Source organism: Oncorhynchus kisutch, linkage group LG3 (genome assembly GCF_002021735.2).
Source record: "Oncorhynchus kisutch isolate 150728-3 linkage group LG3, Okis_V2, whole genome shotgun sequence".
Classification (NCBI taxonomy): domain Eukaryota; kingdom Metazoa; phylum Chordata; class Actinopteri; order Salmoniformes; family Salmonidae; genus Oncorhynchus; species Oncorhynchus kisutch.
Window position 1 is genome coordinate 20,108,188 of NC_034176.2, and position 18,014 is coordinate 20,126,201.

The 18,014-nt window shown below is 42.3% G+C and overlaps 1 protein-coding gene across 2 annotated transcripts in view; it reads right to left on the bottom strand.

Annotated features, from left to right (window-relative positions):
* Window positions 1-7,611: 7,611 nt before the first annotated feature.
* Window positions 7,612-18,014, bottom strand: part of LOC109876984 (cAMP-specific 3',5'-cyclic phosphodiesterase 4D-like) — a 58,816-nt gene continuing 48,413 nt past the window's right edge. For both annotated transcript variants that reach the window (XM_020469312.2, XM_020469317.2), the window contains exons 7-14: window positions 15,439-15,532; window positions 15,137-15,315; window positions 14,827-14,925; window positions 14,555-14,719; window positions 14,270-14,369; window positions 13,707-13,861; window positions 13,177-13,482; window positions 7,612-13,003 (exon numbers count right to left, since the gene is read on the bottom strand). In XM_020469312.2, coding sequence (XP_020324901.1) covers window positions 12,524-13,003; window positions 13,177-13,482; window positions 13,707-13,861; window positions 14,270-14,369; window positions 14,555-14,719; window positions 14,827-14,925; window positions 15,137-15,315; window positions 15,439-15,532 — 1,578 coding nt within the window. In that variant the 3' untranslated portion in view covers window positions 7,612-12,523. The remainder of the gene's footprint in view (window positions 13,004-13,176; window positions 13,483-13,706; window positions 13,862-14,269; window positions 14,370-14,554; window positions 14,720-14,826; window positions 14,926-15,136; window positions 15,316-15,438; window positions 15,533-18,014) is intronic.

Consider the following 18,014-nt stretch of genomic DNA (forward strand, 5'->3'; position numbering starts at 1 on the left):
TTGTTGAATCCCAGCCGTTTGTGTTTGCGTTGCCCTTCTGGCATCTTCTGCTATCACATGGAGGTTTTCAATCACGTTTTACAACATGACACCATGAAGGTTAGAAAATGGGAACGTAGCTTTTCTCAGACCTATAGAGGCATTCCAGCCTGTGTCAGTAATTGGACAGCAGTTAAGTACAGGAGATAGTATGATAATGGGGCCTTACCCAGCTGTGATTCATTCAAGCACAAAGAGGTTTGAATAAATTAGCAGGCAGAGGCACATGTGCAACATACAAAAGAAAGGCACTGGTCATAGAACAACTAGCTGTTTTGCAGATGTATAATAACCAAGTGAAATTGGACAGGTCCACGGCTAGCTCAGTCTTGACTCTAGTCGTCCAGACCAAACCGTTTGTTCATTGATGTTTGTGGGCTCTATTTAATCCGTATCGCGGAAGTTTAGTGTTATAGTGTGATTTAAATTTCAAGTCAATGTTGTGTGTGAGCAATCATCTCATTTATCGCCTTAACTTGCTGGCAGAACTCAGCATGTGACCTGGTTGCTGATGACATCTAGGGGTGGGGTGTGGAAGTGGAAAATGGACTGAATATCATAACAATCTGGATTCACCAAATGTTGTACATTTACATATTTACATTTTAGTAATTTAGCAAACACTCTTATCCAGAGTGACTTACATTAGTGCATTCATTTTATGATAGCTAGGTGAGACAACAACATACCACAATTGTAACAAGTACATTTTCCTTCAACAAAGTAGATATCCAAAAAGTCAGTGCTAGTAAAAAACGTTTTATTTTAAAAATATACAGTACCAGTCAAAAGTTTGGACACACCTACTCATTCTAGGGTTTTTCTTAATTTTCACTATCTTCTACAGTACGTTGTAGAATAATAGTGAAGACATCAAAATTATGAAATAACACATATGGAATCAGGGAGTAACCAAAAAAGTGTTAAACATATAGCCACCCTTTGCCTTGATGACAGCTTTGCACACTCTTGGCATTCTCTCAACCAGCTTCATGAGGTAGTCACCTGGAATGAATTTCAATTAACAGGAGTGCCTTGTTAAAAGTTAGTTTGTGGAATTTCTTTCCTTCTTGATGTGTTTGTCACATGCACTCTCCGGTGCTCGAGGTCGTCAGGCTGCTCATTATTACACACACCTGTCACCATCATTATGCGCTTCAGCGCCTCATCAGACTCACCTGGACTCAATCACCTACCTGATTAACTTCCTTATATATGTCACTCCTTTTGGTTATTTTTCCTAGGGGTTATTGTTTCTGTTCCGTTGTTTCATGTCTGTACTCTACTCGTGTTTCTTGTTTTGTTCCTTGTGTTATTTATTATTAATGTCACTCCCTGAACTTTCTTCCCGACTCCCAGCGTACACGTTACAGCGTTTGAGCCAGTCACTTGTGTTGTGACAAGGTAGGGGTGGTATACAGAATATAAACCTATTTGGTAAAAGATCAAGTCCATATCATGGCAAGAACAGCTCAAATGAGCAAAGAGAAATGACCATCTATCAATAAATTAAGACAAAAGATTTCAAGAACTTGAACGTTTCTTCAAGCGCAGTCGCAAAAACCATCAAGCGCTATGATTATAAAGGCTCTCATGAGTACCGCCACAGGAAAGGACGACCCAGCGTTACCTCTGCTGCTGAGGATACGTTCATTAGAGTTACCAGCCTCAGAAATTGCAGCCCAAATAACTGTTTCACAGAGTTCAATTAACAGACACATCTCAACATCAACTGTTCAGAGGAGACTGCATTAATCAGGCCTTCATGGTCGAATTGCTGCAAAGAAACCACTACTAAAGGACACCAATAATAAGAGGGAACTTGCTTGGGCCAAGAAACATGAGCAATGGACATTAGACCAGTGGAAATCTGTTCAAATTTGAGATTTTTGGTTCTAACCACTGTCTTTTTTAGACGCAGAATATGTGAATGGATGATCTCCGCATGTGTGGTTCCCACCGTGAAGCATGGAGGAGGAGGTGAGATGGTGTGTGGGTGCTTTGCTGGTGACACTGTCAGTGATTTATTTAGAATTCAAGGGCAACAGCACGCCGTCCCACCTGGTTTACGCTTAGTGGGACTATCATTGGTTTTTCAAAAGGGCAATAACCCAACACACCTCCAGGCTGTGTAAGGGCTATTTGACCAAGAAGGAGAGTGATGGAGTGCTGCATCAGATGACCTGGCCTCCACAATCACAATAAATATATTTTGAAACTAACTATATAGTTGTTTTCCACTGACATCGTAAAATCTAAATTACAGTATCATTCTTACAACAATATTGATATTGTTATGATATTTTGAGTGAAGTTAAGTTTTGCTGAGGTAAAATGTTGTTCTACAAGGGACAATATCTGAATAATAATTAAGGTAGTATGTTGTATTTTCATTTCATTTCAAGCTTGCCCAGTTTGCACATTTTATTAGCTTGCTGCAATATGTATAATCTGTAACTCAGGAGTAAACACTGTAATTGGGGGCTAAGTCCCACTGGGTCTAAACTAAACTAACATATGAAATTGTTTTAAGATGGTAATACAACAGATCATTTAGATATTTGATTTGCAATTTTAGGACCCCTTTAGTTTTTTTTCAATTTTTTTTGATGAAACATTGAAATTGGCCTTACTGCTAGTAGCCCATAGAAACGCAGTGAATAACAGATTCATACATAGTCAAAAATAAACCAAAAGGAAGTTTGATTTATGTGTTTGTCACATATCTGAGAGACATAAGAAGGATCAGGATCTTTATTTCTGGTTTTTTTAACCCATTTTTTAAAAACATTTTGGCACTAAACTACATCTATACAGCCAATACAGTACTTCCATTCATTTTTAACTGGTACAGGGCTACCTTCAGATGAGTCTTGCGAGGCTTGTGGGCGTCCTAGAGCAAAATAACCAACATGTACATGTTCCATAGAGGGGTCATATTAGTTTGTAGGCCAAACCTTGTGGACACCACAGACATTTCTGTCACGCCCTGATCTGTTTCACCTGTCCTTGTGCTTGTCTCCACCCACCTCCAGGTGTCTCTTTTTATCCCTGGTGTATTTATCCCTGGTGTATTTATCCCTGTGTTTCATGTCTCTCTGTGCCAGTTTGTCTTGTTTTGCCAAGTCAACCAGCGTTTTTCCTAGCTCCCATCTTTCCCAGTCTCTGTTTTTCCCTAGCCCTCCTGGTTTTGACCCTTGTCTGTCCTGACATCGAACCCGCCTGCCTGACCTCGAGCCTGCCTATCGCCTGGTACTGTTTGGAATCTGACCTGGTTTATGAATGCTCGCTTGTCCTCGACCTGCCTTTTGCCTCCCCCTTTTGCTAATATCAGAGCTCAACCATCTGCCTCCTGTGTCTGCATTTGGGTTCCACATTGTGCCCTTATAGTTTCCGTGATAAGACCGATTTTCAGGATGTCTCATGGTCTGACAAACACCGCTATAGCTCAGACACCTTTCACTGTAGATGTCTCATGGTCTGACAAACACCGCTATAGCTCAGACACCTTTCACTGTAGATGTCTCATGGTCTGACAAACACCGCTATAGCTCAGACACCTTTCACTGTAGATGTCTCATGGTCTGACAAACTCCGCTATAGCTCAGACACCTTTCACTGTAGATGTCTCATGGTCTGACAAACTCCGCTATAGCTCAGACACCTTTCACTGTAGTTGCGGAAGGCCTCCATTGGCAGATGCGGTGAATTGAGACGCATCAATGCAACAAAAAAAAACATATCTTTAGTTTAAATTGACAGATTTTGATGGATTTTTTTTATTATACTAATAAATGTGTGGACATCGCCTTTAGGGATTTTAAACCCTGTGTACTTAGTGGCTTGTAGTTTGTAAATCCAGATTCCAAGATGGTGTAGCAGTTGGACGTGTGTTTGTCTTGTCCCATGTTAATAGTCTGTAAATATTTATTTATTTTTCGTATTTTTTTCAATCATATTTTAATCTCACTTTCCACCTACAAACTAAATATACTTTCCTGCAACATGCCTCGCCCAATGTGGTACGGATCTGCTATTTTTTTTTATACCTTATAACTGGAACCTCCATCAGAAGCTAGGCAGTTGCTGTTGCTCTGCACCCCCCGCAGCAACTTGCTCAAGCCCCCTCCCCCCACAATTCCTTCAGCCAAATCCAGATAGCTGATGTTCTGATGTTCTCTAGATGTTCTCTAGACCCAAACTGTTACAGACCTATATCCATCCTGCCCTGCCTTTCTAAAGTCTTCGAAAGCCAAGTTAATAAACAGATCATGGACCATTTCGAATCCCACCGTACCCTCTCCGCTATGCCATCTGGTTTCCGAGCTGGTCATGGGTGCACCTCAGCCACGCTCAAGGTCCTAAACGATATCATAACCGCCATCAATAAAGACAGCACTGTGCAGCCGTCTTCATCAACCTGTCCAAGGCTTTTGACTCTGTCAATCACAGCATTCTTATCGGCAGACTCAATAGCCTTGGTTTCTCAAATGACAGGCTTGTTTGGGTCACCAAATACTTCTCAGATAGAGTTCAGTGTGTCAAAATGGAGGGCCTGTTGTCTTGACCTCTGGCAGTCTCTATGGGGGTGCCACAATGTTCAATTCTTTTCTCTGTATATATCAATGATATCGCTCTTGCTGCTGGTGATTCTCTGATCCACCTCTACGCAGACGACACCATTCTGTATACATCTGGCCCTTCTTTGGAAACTGTGTTAATGAACCTCCAGGTGAGCTTCAATGCCATACAACACTCCTCCCATGGCCTCCAACTGCTCTTAAATGCTAGTAAAACTAAATGCATGCTCTTCAATCGATTGCTGCCCGCACCAGCCCGCCCATCCAGCATCACTACTCTGGACGGTTCCGACTTAGAATATGTGGACAACTACAAATACCTAGGTGTCTAGGTGTCTGCCTCTTTCACTCACGCTGTCAAACATACCCTCGTAAAACTGACTATCCTACCAATCCTCGACTTCGGCGATGTAATTTACTAAATAGCCCCCAACACTCTACTCAGCAAACTGGATGTAGTCTATCACAGTGCCACCCGTTTTGTCACTAAAGCCCCATATACTACCCACCACTGTGACCTGTATGCTCTCGTTGGCTGGCCCTCACTACATATCCGTCGCCAGACCCACTGGCTCCAGGTCATCTATAAGTCTTTGCTAGGTAAAGCCCCGCCTTATCTCAGCTCACTGGTCACCATAGCAACACCCACCCGTAGCACGCACTCCAACAGGTATATTTCACTGGTCATCCCCAAAGCTGACACCTCATTTGGCCACCTTTCCTTCCAGTTCTCTGCTGCCAATGACTGGAATGAATTGAAAAAGTCACTGAGGCTGGAGACTCACATCTCCCTCACTAACTATAAGCATCAGCTGTCAGAGCAGCTTACCAATCACTGCACCTGTACACAGCCCATCTGTAAATAGTCCACCCAACTACCTCATCCCCATATTGTTATTTTTTTCTCTCTTTTGCACCTCAGTATCAATACTTGCACATCATCATCAGGACATCTATCACTCCAGTGCTAAATTGTAATTATTTCGCCACTACGGCCTTTTCATTGCCTTACCTCCCTAATCTTACTATATTTGCACACACTGTAAATATATATTTTTTTCTATTGTGTTATTGACTGTACGTTTGTTTATTCCATGTGTAACTCTTTGTTGTTGTTTTTGTCGCACTACTTTGCTTTATCTTGGCCAGGTTGCAGTTGTAAATGAGAACTTGTTCTCAACTTCTTTTAATTTTGAAAATAAGCTTTCCCTATGGTTCAGTTGTTTAAGATGGTCAGCTTTTCTAATTGAGGCTGAGGTAGGATTGCTTTGGTGTAGGGACTTGTAGTGAGTGGTTCGCCATGGGGTAGTCCTTGTCACCTACATGTATGGGGTATTTATGTTTAGCCAAACGATCCTGGAGATGTGGACATGTGCACAGTGGACATCCCAGTCTGTAGATGATATAGGTGGTATTGCAGTTAATATAAAATGTTTGATTTGATATTATGTTAGAGGCTATATCAACAAAATAGTTTTATGAAAAAGAAACGCACACCTAATTAGGCAAGGTGCTGGCTAGCGAAGTGGAACAGTTGAAAAAAAGGAGAGCCGCACACTAAGAGCTCAGATGCAAAAACGTTACATCTTTGCATCTGAGTTCTTAAGAGTGTGTGGCTCTCCTTCATTTTCAATGCACATTGATCAACATTTCTGTAAATATGCCAGATTTAACCAGCTAGGTAGTTGTAGTCCCTGGGTAGGTAGATAAAACATTTTAAAAAGGATAGTAAACATTTAATAAGCATTCATTCTACAGCTGCACTGCCGACCACAATATATACCCTGAGCAAACAGAAGATGGCACTACTAAGCCAACAAAGGTCTGCTTGTCTGAAAAGTTCATATGGACATGTATTTTGATTATACAGTAGCACTCTCCAGATCCCTGCTTACCCTATATATACCACAGGAAGCTTCTGAGGGGAGAACAGCTGGAATTGAGTGAATGGAATGGTATCAAACACATGGAAATCATGTTTGATACAATTATATTTATTCCGTTCCAATGATTACTATGAGCCCGTCCTCCCCAAATAAGGTGCCACTTGCAGCCTGTGACTTATACCCTGAGCAAACAGAAAATGTCACTGCTCATATGAATGGAATCTGTCTTTTTTTTTAAACTGTCGGTATCTGGTGTGACCACCATTTGCCTCATGTAGTGCGGCATTTCCTTTGCATAGAGTTGATCAGGCTGTTGATTGTGGCCTGTGGAATGTTGTCCCACTCCTCTTCAAAGGCTTTGCGAAGTTGCTGGATTTTGGCAGGAACTGGAACACACTGTTGTTCACGTCAATCCAGAGCATCCCAAACATGGTCAATGGGTGACATGTCTGGTGATAATGCAGGCCACGGAAGAACTGGGACATTATCAGCTTCAAGGAATTGTGTACAGATCCTTGTTGCATGGGGCTGTGCATTATCATGCTGAAACATAAGGTGATTGCGGCGGATGAATGGCACAACAATCGGCCTCAGGATCTTTGTGCATTCAAATTGCAATCAATAAAATGAAATTGTGTTCATTGTCTGTAGCTTATGCCTGCCCATACCATAACCCCACCGCCACCATGGGGCAAACCGCTCACCCACACTAAACCATTCACGTGGTCTGCGGTTGTAAGGCCGTTTGGACGTACTACCAAATGATCTAAAACGACGTTGGAGGCAGCTTATGGTAGAGAAATTAACTTTCAATTCTCTGGCAACAGCTCTGGTGGACATTTCTGCAGTCAGCATGCCAATTGCAAGCTCACACAAAACTTGAGACATCTGTGGCATTGTGTTCTGTGACAAAACTGCACATTTTAGAGCGGTCTTTTATTACCCCCAGCACAAGGTGCACCTGTGTAATGGTGGTGAATCAGCTTCTTGATATGCCACACTTGTCAGGTGGATGGATTATCTTGGCAAAGGAGAAATACTCACGAACAGGGATGTGAACAAATTTGTGCACAAAATTTGAGAGAAATAAGCTTTTTGCGCATAAGGAACATTTCTGGGATATTTTATTTCAGCTCATGAAACATGGGACCAACACTTTACATGTTGCCTTTATATTTTTGTTCAGTATATTTCTGAATCTGTCATAATGACTAACCAGTCATCATCTCTGCTCCAAGCCAACTTCACTTAAAGATTGTTAGAATCATCATCATCACAGACAGGCTTATCTTTACTAAATAAACTGTACAAGTTCCTATATAATGACACAGACCAACGGGTAGGCAGAATCAACCCATGCTTTTATTTCATCTGTTGCATATAAAAACATTTTTTCTTCAGTTTTATTTTTTTTTACTGAAAGTTTATGATCTACAGTGCTATCCAATAGACTGCAATTAACAAGGAATCCATTAAAATAACTTTATATTGTCTTGTGAAACTTCCAGACAAGTTGGCATTCTAAAGACATAACCCAAAAATAATTGTCCTGAAGACCTTTTTGAAGTTACAGTTTGTGTGTTACAGTTTGTGTATTTCTTTCATCCCATAAGAACACAAAATGAGAAAAGAACCCACCGCTTCCATTGGTCCAGGGCTGTTTAGAATCTACAGTATGCGTGTCAAAATAAGAGTCCCCATCGAAGGACATGTTTTTAGGATGACACCCCCCCCTTACCCCCACCCCACCTCACTCCATAATTACTAGCCTTCTCCTCTTTAAGCAGAAAGATGACAGTGGTTTTGGATATTGCATGTGGTATGAGTGAACGTGCTTGCCAAGCATGGCTGAGTAGCACATCGTGAGTGTTTCAGCCTAAATAAATGCAGCAGTGACTGAACACGTGGATGTGTCTCTACGTCTTGGTGCTTCACAACCCTATAGGATCCACCGTCCCCACAGATCCCCATAGATCCAGCTTGGCCCGAGTTGACCTGGAACTCCACAGCCATGACCTCCATTTTCAAACTTGACAACAGAATGTGTAGCACGTGCTGCCGTTTTTTCCATGTTCACATAATATTTCTGATTTGGCTGTGAAGGAAAAAGGCAACATTATTTCATGAATTCCTTTCACAACTCGAGGCCATTGTCTGGGTCAGGTCAGCTCAAACCACAAGACTACCTAATGCAGCAAACGAGGAGAAGAAAAATAACAGAGACACTAAAACATGGCATGTTGAATTTAAGGCACAGCCCATGGGCCAAGGAACAGCTTCCTCTAAAAAACTATTTGGCTTTCCCCTGTCCTCCTTCGCTCTGAGCAAGCGTCTCAGATAACCAATACCAATGGATCATTTTACACTGAATAAGCATGTGTAATAAACATTCTCTCAACAAGAGGTACGTAATACAGCCACACCATCACCATAAGGGATGATACGAGTAAATCATTTACAACAAACAGCATCATGATGAGAATAATAATAATTATAGTATATACAACACAATAAATATATGTTTGTAAACAGAGATACAACCAGATAAGCGGTATTATGGTAAGGTCATCGGGTGAGGATGGAGAAAAACAACTTGGCACAAGAACATAAGAATGAAATAAAACATTTCAAATTACACATTTCTTTTCAAATAAGCACTCTAACAATTCTTGAATTTTTTATACTGTATGTACATATTTAGAGAAAAAAAGCCTATTTGGGTATAGTAACTGGAAAGCCTGTACAGCGGTCTATGCTACAGCGAGAGCTTGACTGTACCGCCTTTATATGGCAAGAAAGACACAACTAATACAAAAATATATCAATAAATAATAGCATCAATTGTAATACCAACAACAATAGAAATGTGTAAAAGAAAGTCTCTTGGCTGAAGTGTAAAGAGTCTTGTTCAAGCCCAATGAGCACGTGAGTTTGGGCGAGTTTAAATTTTAAAAAAGTGAAGTAGTGAGATATGAAAACATCAAGGCATTATCTATAGCCAACTTGTCTTCTTATGAGACCACTGCACCATGGAGCTGATTGTCTTGTGTTCTTGGTCAAAACAAACAAATCCAAGGTTAGTGTGAGGACAATGACAGAGGGTCATGAACAGTCAAAATTATGTTTTAAATCAAACTGGATGATATTTGGATGAAACCAAATCAAAATACAATGATCAGAAGTATGAAAAATGACTGTTGCTTCTACATTGAAAAAGTTTGGGTCCCCTCCCCCATGTCAAACACTTGGATTCAGGATTATTAAAGGGATAGGGTGACATCACCCTAACTCTAATTTTAACACACCAACGGTAACATGATATTCTCTTACCTAATTTAAATAAGTACCGCCTTGTTACCAACATTTTAGAAATAGTGTTTGCTGAGGGGTTTGGTTTATATAGCTACTCTACTGTTGCCAAATTTAGACTGTAGGGTATCAGCAAATATAATTAAAAGTCTACACTATTCATCTATGGCAAAGATACTTATATGTCTCCCCTTGCAACTGTGTCTGGTGTTAGCTAGTGGCTAGCTAGGTCTTCATCTGTGTCTGGTGTTAGCTAGTGGCTAGCTAGGTCTTCATCTGTGTCTGGTGTTAGCTAGTGGCTAGCTAGGTCTTCAGACAGCATGGAACAAAAGGGGGGAGGGTCGAACAAAACTATGACGCAGTTCTCATGTCAACACATCTGTCAGTGCTGCTGTGAACCGCATCACAAGAGACATGCCGAATGGGAGATTAAAATATGTACATCATTGATGCAATTTCAATGTTGTTTGAGTTGCTTGTGTTTCACCAAATCTGCTTGAGATGATTTTACTGCAACACTGCTCACTGCATTCAAGTTTCATGACAGAGGCCTTTCTAAGAGCTGTCAATCAAGGCAAGCTCATGAATATTAGCTCCTCGCCTTAAAACTTCCTGGTAGTTATTTGTTTGTTGTTGAACATTTCTATCCCCCCCAAATATTATGAGTGATATCTTAGTCACTCAAAAGGCTATTTTACATGGGAATCAGAATGGCTGTGACCGCTAATGTGTGAAAACATCAACCATGAAGTGCATTGGAAAATATTACTGACCTGCAGTAAGGGCTGTGGACAATTCTATTTGCAGTAAATTCAGGATATTAATTGAAATTCCTATTCAAGACTTGAAAAGAGCTATTTATTTTCAATGAGGAACTTTCAATTATTGAACCGGAATTGATTTGTTTCTTATTAGCACTCACAAATGTTGCTGTAATAATGACTGTCACTACATATTTCAGACATCTCACAAAGCTATTACTTTATCTGAGGGATTTGAAAGATTAATCTCTGTGTTTATTAATTATTAATTATTATTGAACTATTATTCAATAAATTGCGTCCCGAATATGAAATCGAATTGACCACCTCCCTACACCACAATCAGGAAATGGAGACATGATTGACAAGTAATAGGAAATAAGGTCACCATGTGCGTAGCACAAAAAGTGTCGCAACCCGCCAAATTACCAAAATTCTATTATAACATTGCTATAGGTATCAAACCCCCCATAGACTTCCACAGTACAGCAGAGTGTGGTGACATCACCTCTGTACACTTGCAGCACTCCAATGCAGCAGTCCAATGCAGCAGTCCAATGCAGCAGTCCAATGCAGCAGTCCAATGCAGCAGTCCAATGCAGCAGTCCAATGCAGTAGTTCAATGCAGCACTTCAATGCAGCACTCCAATGCAGCACTCCAATGCAGCACTCCAATGCTTCTAACAAGCATTGCATTGTAAGATGACATGCGCTCATATTTACTGCAGGCAACAATAAGTAGAACTTCAAGGATTCTTTCTGGTCAGTCAGACAAAATGATTTCATTCAACGTAAAGTCAAGTATGTGTCAACATGTGTCATGTTTTTCTTCAGGGAAAACAATCCTTGAAATGATTGTTGCACGATTATGACAACCGAACATGGGGACAGTGGTATGGGAGTAATAGTGTAAATGCTTTTTGATAAACGTGCAATCCCAAATCAAGCCCTAGCACCTACCCTTTAGGCACTCCTGTAGATCTGAGAGGATTGGATCCGCTAATATCTATCCAATCCTCTCAGATCTACTGCGCAGAGGGTAGGGGCAAGGGCTTGAAGTCTGAGAATACTCCCCAATACTCCCCCAAAACAATAAAAAGTTACCCTTTACACACAGAAAAGCAGTGGCAGATGAGGCATTTCTCATCAACAGTTTTCAAGTGCCTTTCAAATGTTTTCAAAAGTCACTTTTTTTTTCTTGGTTAACAAAAGTAGAATCTACAATAGATCTCCATGTTATGTATGGTACGATACAAAAACTCTATCGAGGTTAAACCGAGCATTAGAGCTGTAAGATCTTAGCCTTTTTAGTCAGGTTTTCAAGGAAGACTTCAACTTCAGAAAAGTGTCTTGATAAATTCCCACAATGCATTTTTCTCTCAATGTGCTGCAGCGCCTCTCTCCATCGTGACGTGTCCTGTTGGGATTTCATTCATCCAGACCACACAACAACGTAGCGTGTTGCTTTGCTGATAAATACAAACAACTAAGAAAAACAGACACTATAGTGACTTCTGAAGAATGGGCACTTAATAACACACAGAAACACCGCCATTGGTCAGCCAAGGCTGAAAGGAGTAGAGATATACTGTATATGAACAGCATGAAACACACTCTAAACTCTAATCATAATCCTTAATGTAACTTCAACACACTAGGACTAGGTTTTGAAGTGAAATAACACACAGACTACTCCGGTACAAACGGGAATGGAAAAGAGTTTTCCTGAGTGCAAAAAAGTTGTAGAAGTACCAATGGGTGTGTCTGAGAAGCTGACCAAGGATGAGGAGGGAGGAGTGGCCAAGGGGTGAACAGCGTGCGCTTTGGAACCCTAAACATAAATATATTTAAAAAAATAATAGACATAGTCCATAAATCCCCCAAAATATTCTAGAAATAATCATCTCTGGTTACTAAGAAGAAAAGTTTAGTTGCAGTGCATACACTGCTATGTATTGGCTGGTTTCTCCTCGCCCTTCTCTTCCCCTTCCTCCCCCTCCTCTTCCTCCTCCACTACACAAGGTTGTGATGAAGAGGACTCTCCCTCCACTTCCTCTTCCTCCTCCTCCCCCACCTGTTCGTCCAGTAGTATCTCTGTCGACTCTGAGTCCTGCGTACAGAGTGTTTTTGAGTCACTACAACTGTTCTCCTCTTCTTCATCCTCTTCCTCGGGTTGGCTGCCACTGTCCTTCTCCGTGTCTGATTCCCCGTCCTCCTCCAGGGTGAGTTCAAACTGGAACTTGTCCCCTCCAGGGGGACGGCTGCCGTCCTCAGGCTCGTCCAGGGTGGGTGAAGGGCTCTGGGGGATGGTGCTCTGGTACCACTCCCTGTTGTCCTCCAGAGTGTCCAGGATGTCCTGAGCGTCAGGGTGGACCAGGTCTGCCCATGTCTCCCATAGAGGGTGGACGATGTAGTCAATAAAGCCCACCTGGAGAGAGGACAGAGAGGGTTAGGGTTAGTGAAAAACAATAGAAAGGATTTGTGTGTGTGCGTGTGTTTGGTGTGTGCATGTTGTTTGGGGTTGTATGAGTGTTTTGGTGTGGTTTGTTTCAAAGCAGAGTGAGTGTTTCAGTTCTTGCACGTCTGATTTGTTGGGGGTACCTGGCTCTTCTGGACAGAGGCGTTGTGTTTGTCACACATAGGGCTGATCTCCATGCCTCTCTCCCTCTCCCTGTCCCCCTGTGTGAAGAACTCTTCCATGATGCGGTCGGTCCACTGGCGGTACAGCTGCAGGGGCTTGGTGGGGTTACTCAGGTCTGCACAGTGCACCATGTTCTGCAAAACTTGGATCCTGTCAGAGTAGTTGTCCAGGAGTAGAACTCCAGAGCTGGTCACCTTCTTGGTCTCCACCATGGTCTTCAGGTCAGCCAGGAGGTTCATGTGCTTGGACATGTCAGTCGCTAGGACCTGGGAACCACCAGAGACACAACACAGGCTGTCACAATACTGCCAGGGACAAACCAATATAACACATCTTCTATATTAATGGAGAGTTTGGTAACATCTGATAACATAGAAGAAGTAAACAGTAGCACTCAAGTATAATCATGGACATTTTTTAAGCTGATGTGAACACTATTTCAGAGATGTTCATATTGCTATTGGTTACTGATTACTATCCAGTCACTAACGATGTCGATGACCATCTTGCGCAGTGATTGTCGTTGTTTTTTGGTCAGGTTCTGGAAGATGTCACAGTTCTCTTCCTGAAGCAGTTTGAAGCCCACAGCCAGGTGGTGGTTCTCCAGCACTGACGAGTCATTGTACATGAGGGCCAGCTCCGAGTCTGGGGGACAAACACACATACACTGACTCAGATGTTTGACATGTTCAATGAAGAGGTGTTGTTGAGGTCCTTATAGCTTTAACATAAATATTCACTTTAAACAGATCTGGTGTTCTGGCTGACCGAGGCTCATTCTAGTGTTTCCTGACTGACGACTCCTACTGCCTTCGCTGCAGGGCATCCCCCTCTGGACTTCAGGGAGACACCACATGGCACAACGGAGGAGGAGGTGTGTGTTTGTGTGTGTGAGCACATGGGTGGTTTGAATCTCTCAGTAGGGTTGTTTAGTAACCTGTGTGCTTGAAATGGAGTGTTAATCTCAAATGCGGGGGAGAGACAGAGGGCATCCATCATGCCTTGTGTAAGTCAGTGACATAACTGTTAAGTCAGGTCTGTATTTAGACTCACTGGTGTTGATGAGGAACTGGTTGGAGACTCCAGGGTGGTCCACGTCATGAATAGCACTGGCAAATATGGCAGCTAGGATCTCCAGGTCTGTGAACACAGCCTGGGAACAGCAGAGAGGACAGTACAGGGTCACACCAGCCATTCAACCAAATAACAGCAAATCAGAAATCTGTCAGTTACAATCCTGACAAATTAAAGCTGAAGTATATTTTTGTGGGTCTAGGTTTTGTACAAATACAAATGCAGTATTATTGATGAATTGACTGATTGATTGAGGGGTCCAACCTCTAGAGCGGGGGTGGATAGCAGCACGTGAGTGGACTGGGTGACATCAGCAGCATGGATGTTGTTGTGGTAGGCCACATCGCCATGGTAATGGTCTTCTAAGGTCATCAGGTAGGTTATAAAAGTGTCGAGTGGAATTTTAAAAGTTTTTAACAAGTCTCTTTCCTATAAGAAAAACAAAACAAAAACATAATATTGTATTGTAATAGACTGTGGATACAAGTCATGTTAGTCAACAAAAATAAAGCAGATCAAATTGAACTTATCTATACCTGGAATATAGTGTGCATCATGACGGTCAGGGGCCTGTTCCCAGAGAACTGAGTGACTTTGAAAACGTTAAGGCCCCATTTATTTACATCCTCCAGCTCCTGCAAAGGGAAAACAACCATTCTTACACTATTACAGTCGTTTTAGAGCCTCACTCTCTTGGTCTTCTCCTCCTTTCTCTATCCCTCCTCTCTAGATCTTTCCCTACAACCCTCTCCCCTATATCACCCTCTATCCCTCTTTCTCCCTCACCCTGTCTCTTCATGTCTCCTCGCCCTCCCTTTCCTAACCCTCTCTCCCACTGCTGCCCACCTTAGCCAGTTCGTCCTCTGTCTCGCTCTTGACTCCGAAGCGGGGTATGTTAGAGTTGGTGAGGCTGGAGCTGTGCTGCAGTTTCTTCACTCCACTGATCTCAGACATGGGTCTATTCTTCTTGTCTTCCTTCTCCTTCTGTGTCTGGGGAGTCGGCATCTCCACCTCGTGCTGCTTGTCTGTGTCAAACACATAGAATAAGAGACAGTGAGTGAGATATCCAATAGGGTGCCATTTGGGACACAGCTCTGGTCTCTCTACAGGGTCCAGAATGAGCAGGGAGGAGCCCAGTGGTAACTCACCCAGGAAGGTGCTGGAGATGAACTCTGACACCTGGTTCCCTGAGCGACTCATCTCAGACAGGTGGCTGAGCTCCCTGTTCAACATTCTCTTGAACTGCAACACAACACACACACACACACACACACACACAGACATACAGACACAGAGAGAAGGGGTTACAGTGTGCAGCGTACCAGGGGAAAAATATGGAGTTACATTCTACACTGGATGTGTCAACCATGATTTTGAATTATTTAAGTTTTAACTTGGTGGAATCCTGAAGCACAAATTGACGGATTCTGTATGGCCATATCTGCCATTTTATGGCCAAAGTCATATTTTATATATATTTTTTATGATTATTTTACACCCCGTTCTTGTCTCATCACTGCAACTCCCCAGGCTTCGAAAAATGACCCGCCAGCTTAATTGAGAAGCACCAACGTGTCAGAGGAAACACTGTTCAACTGGGGACCGGGGTCAGCCTGCAGGCATCCGGCCCACCACATGGAGTCGCTAGATGAGCCAAGTTAAAGCCCCACCTGCAAAACCCTCCCCTAACCCAGACGACACTGGGCCAATTGTGCACTGTCCTTTGGGACTCCCAAAGTGGTACAGCCTGGGAATGAACCCAGGTCTGTAGTAATGCCTCTAGCACTGTGATGCAGTGCCTTAGACCACTGCGCCACTCGGGAGGCCCCAGCTAAAGTAAGTTCTAAAGGTAGGAGAGTCTTTTACAAGGGAAACAGCAGACACTGTGAGACACCACACTTTAATCTGTGAGACACCACACTTTAATCAGTACTATTACAGCATGCTCCCTCCACACACACACACACACACACACACACACACACACACACACACACACACACACACACACACACACACACACACACACACACACACACACACACACAGTTGAGAGGTTGAAGGGAGTACAGATCAGGTGAGATACCTGCTGCACCCCCCTGCTAGCAACAGTTCTGATGTAATCAGTAACCCAATTCTCTGTCACCCATTTTCATTCTCCCTATCCTTTGCTCCCACTCTCCCTCAGTCTCGCCCTCTGGAATGGCAGACCCAAATTTAGCTTTGGCCTTCGATTTGGAGGACATTCAGAGGAATCTGTAGCTGAACTCTTAAAAAACAGTGATTGCGAAACCAGGCTGAAGGCTTCAGCGAGCGCTGCGAAGCAGTTCCGTAAAATAATACATTTTATCACACCTTCCCGCAGCTATACCTAGTTATATGTATCTAGTTTCACACATATATATAGGCTATAATTTGTAAATTAGATTTAGCTACAATATCCCATCGCAAGTAGATAAAGCCCAATAACCTATAGTGATATTTCTAAGAGTGTCTACTATTACAATATGATACTACAATATTATTTTGGGACAATATTTTATAGATATTTATCTCCAAATATTGATGAATAAAAATCTAATTTTTTTGGGCTACTGTAGGTAGCGTTAGCTAGCGCTAGTCGGCTGTACCTGCACCAAAACTCCGATATCTTTCATCCTATAACTGGTTCTCCATATTCTTTTAAAATAGTGAGCCAACATGTTTTTAGCACTATTACTTCCCTGACTGATCAGAACTTGTTTTCTCATGCTCTCTATTGTCTCTCTGCAGCAGGTATTGACAGCAATTTGTTTTGAACGTCAAAATCATAGTAAAATCGTGAGAATCATGAGAATATCGTATCGTGAGGTCCCTGGCAATTTTCCAGCCCTAGGTGTCTGCTGTCCTCAACTGTAGTGCTGACAACATTTACATTTAATTCTAAACCTGGCAATTGTTGACCCCGCGTTAGCCTGGCCAAACTAGGGGATTTGAACTCAACACCTTCAAGCGACCTTATCCAATGATCAAACAGACATACACTGTGTATATGAGTGTGGAACAAAGTGCTGAACATCTCTGTATCGCTGGACATGTTGATGAAGCTTGAATCTTCCCTTCCTTACAATTGAGTCGCTGCAATTATTTTGGTACCCAAAGCAAAATAATCTTTGTTCTAGAAAGTGACTGCCGTTGATACATGCCTTTGATATTCACCAATGCACTCAATGCCACCCTTTCCCACACAGCAAATCCCTTTTCCTGCATTTCATACCAAAACTAGTCCCTGTAAGCTATAAGCTATAAGTCATGTGGACATACTGTTCCATAGAGACATCTGTAGCCGGCAGTGAGAGCAACACCATTATCACACCAACTGGGGGGAGCTGCAGACGACACACCCAGCCACACTAACATTTATTTATAATGCCAGAAGTACAGATGGATTATGTCACATAACACCTTTGTCTCTCTATTTACAGCTCAAATAAACAAAGTTCAAGTGGATGTCAGGGACAAGCCTGCTTTTCCTTTGTCTGGTAATGACATCATTCTCACCTCATCAGAGGAATGATGGCTGCTTTTTCAGAAAACAATATATTAATAGTATTAGAATAATAAAATCCACCTCACATCTTACCTTGATATATCCCCAGGACACAGAGAGCAGGTAGTTGGCCTCAGGCATTTTGAAAAAACAAAATATGTGGTCCAAATATAAAGAGAACAGGCAGACTAGAGC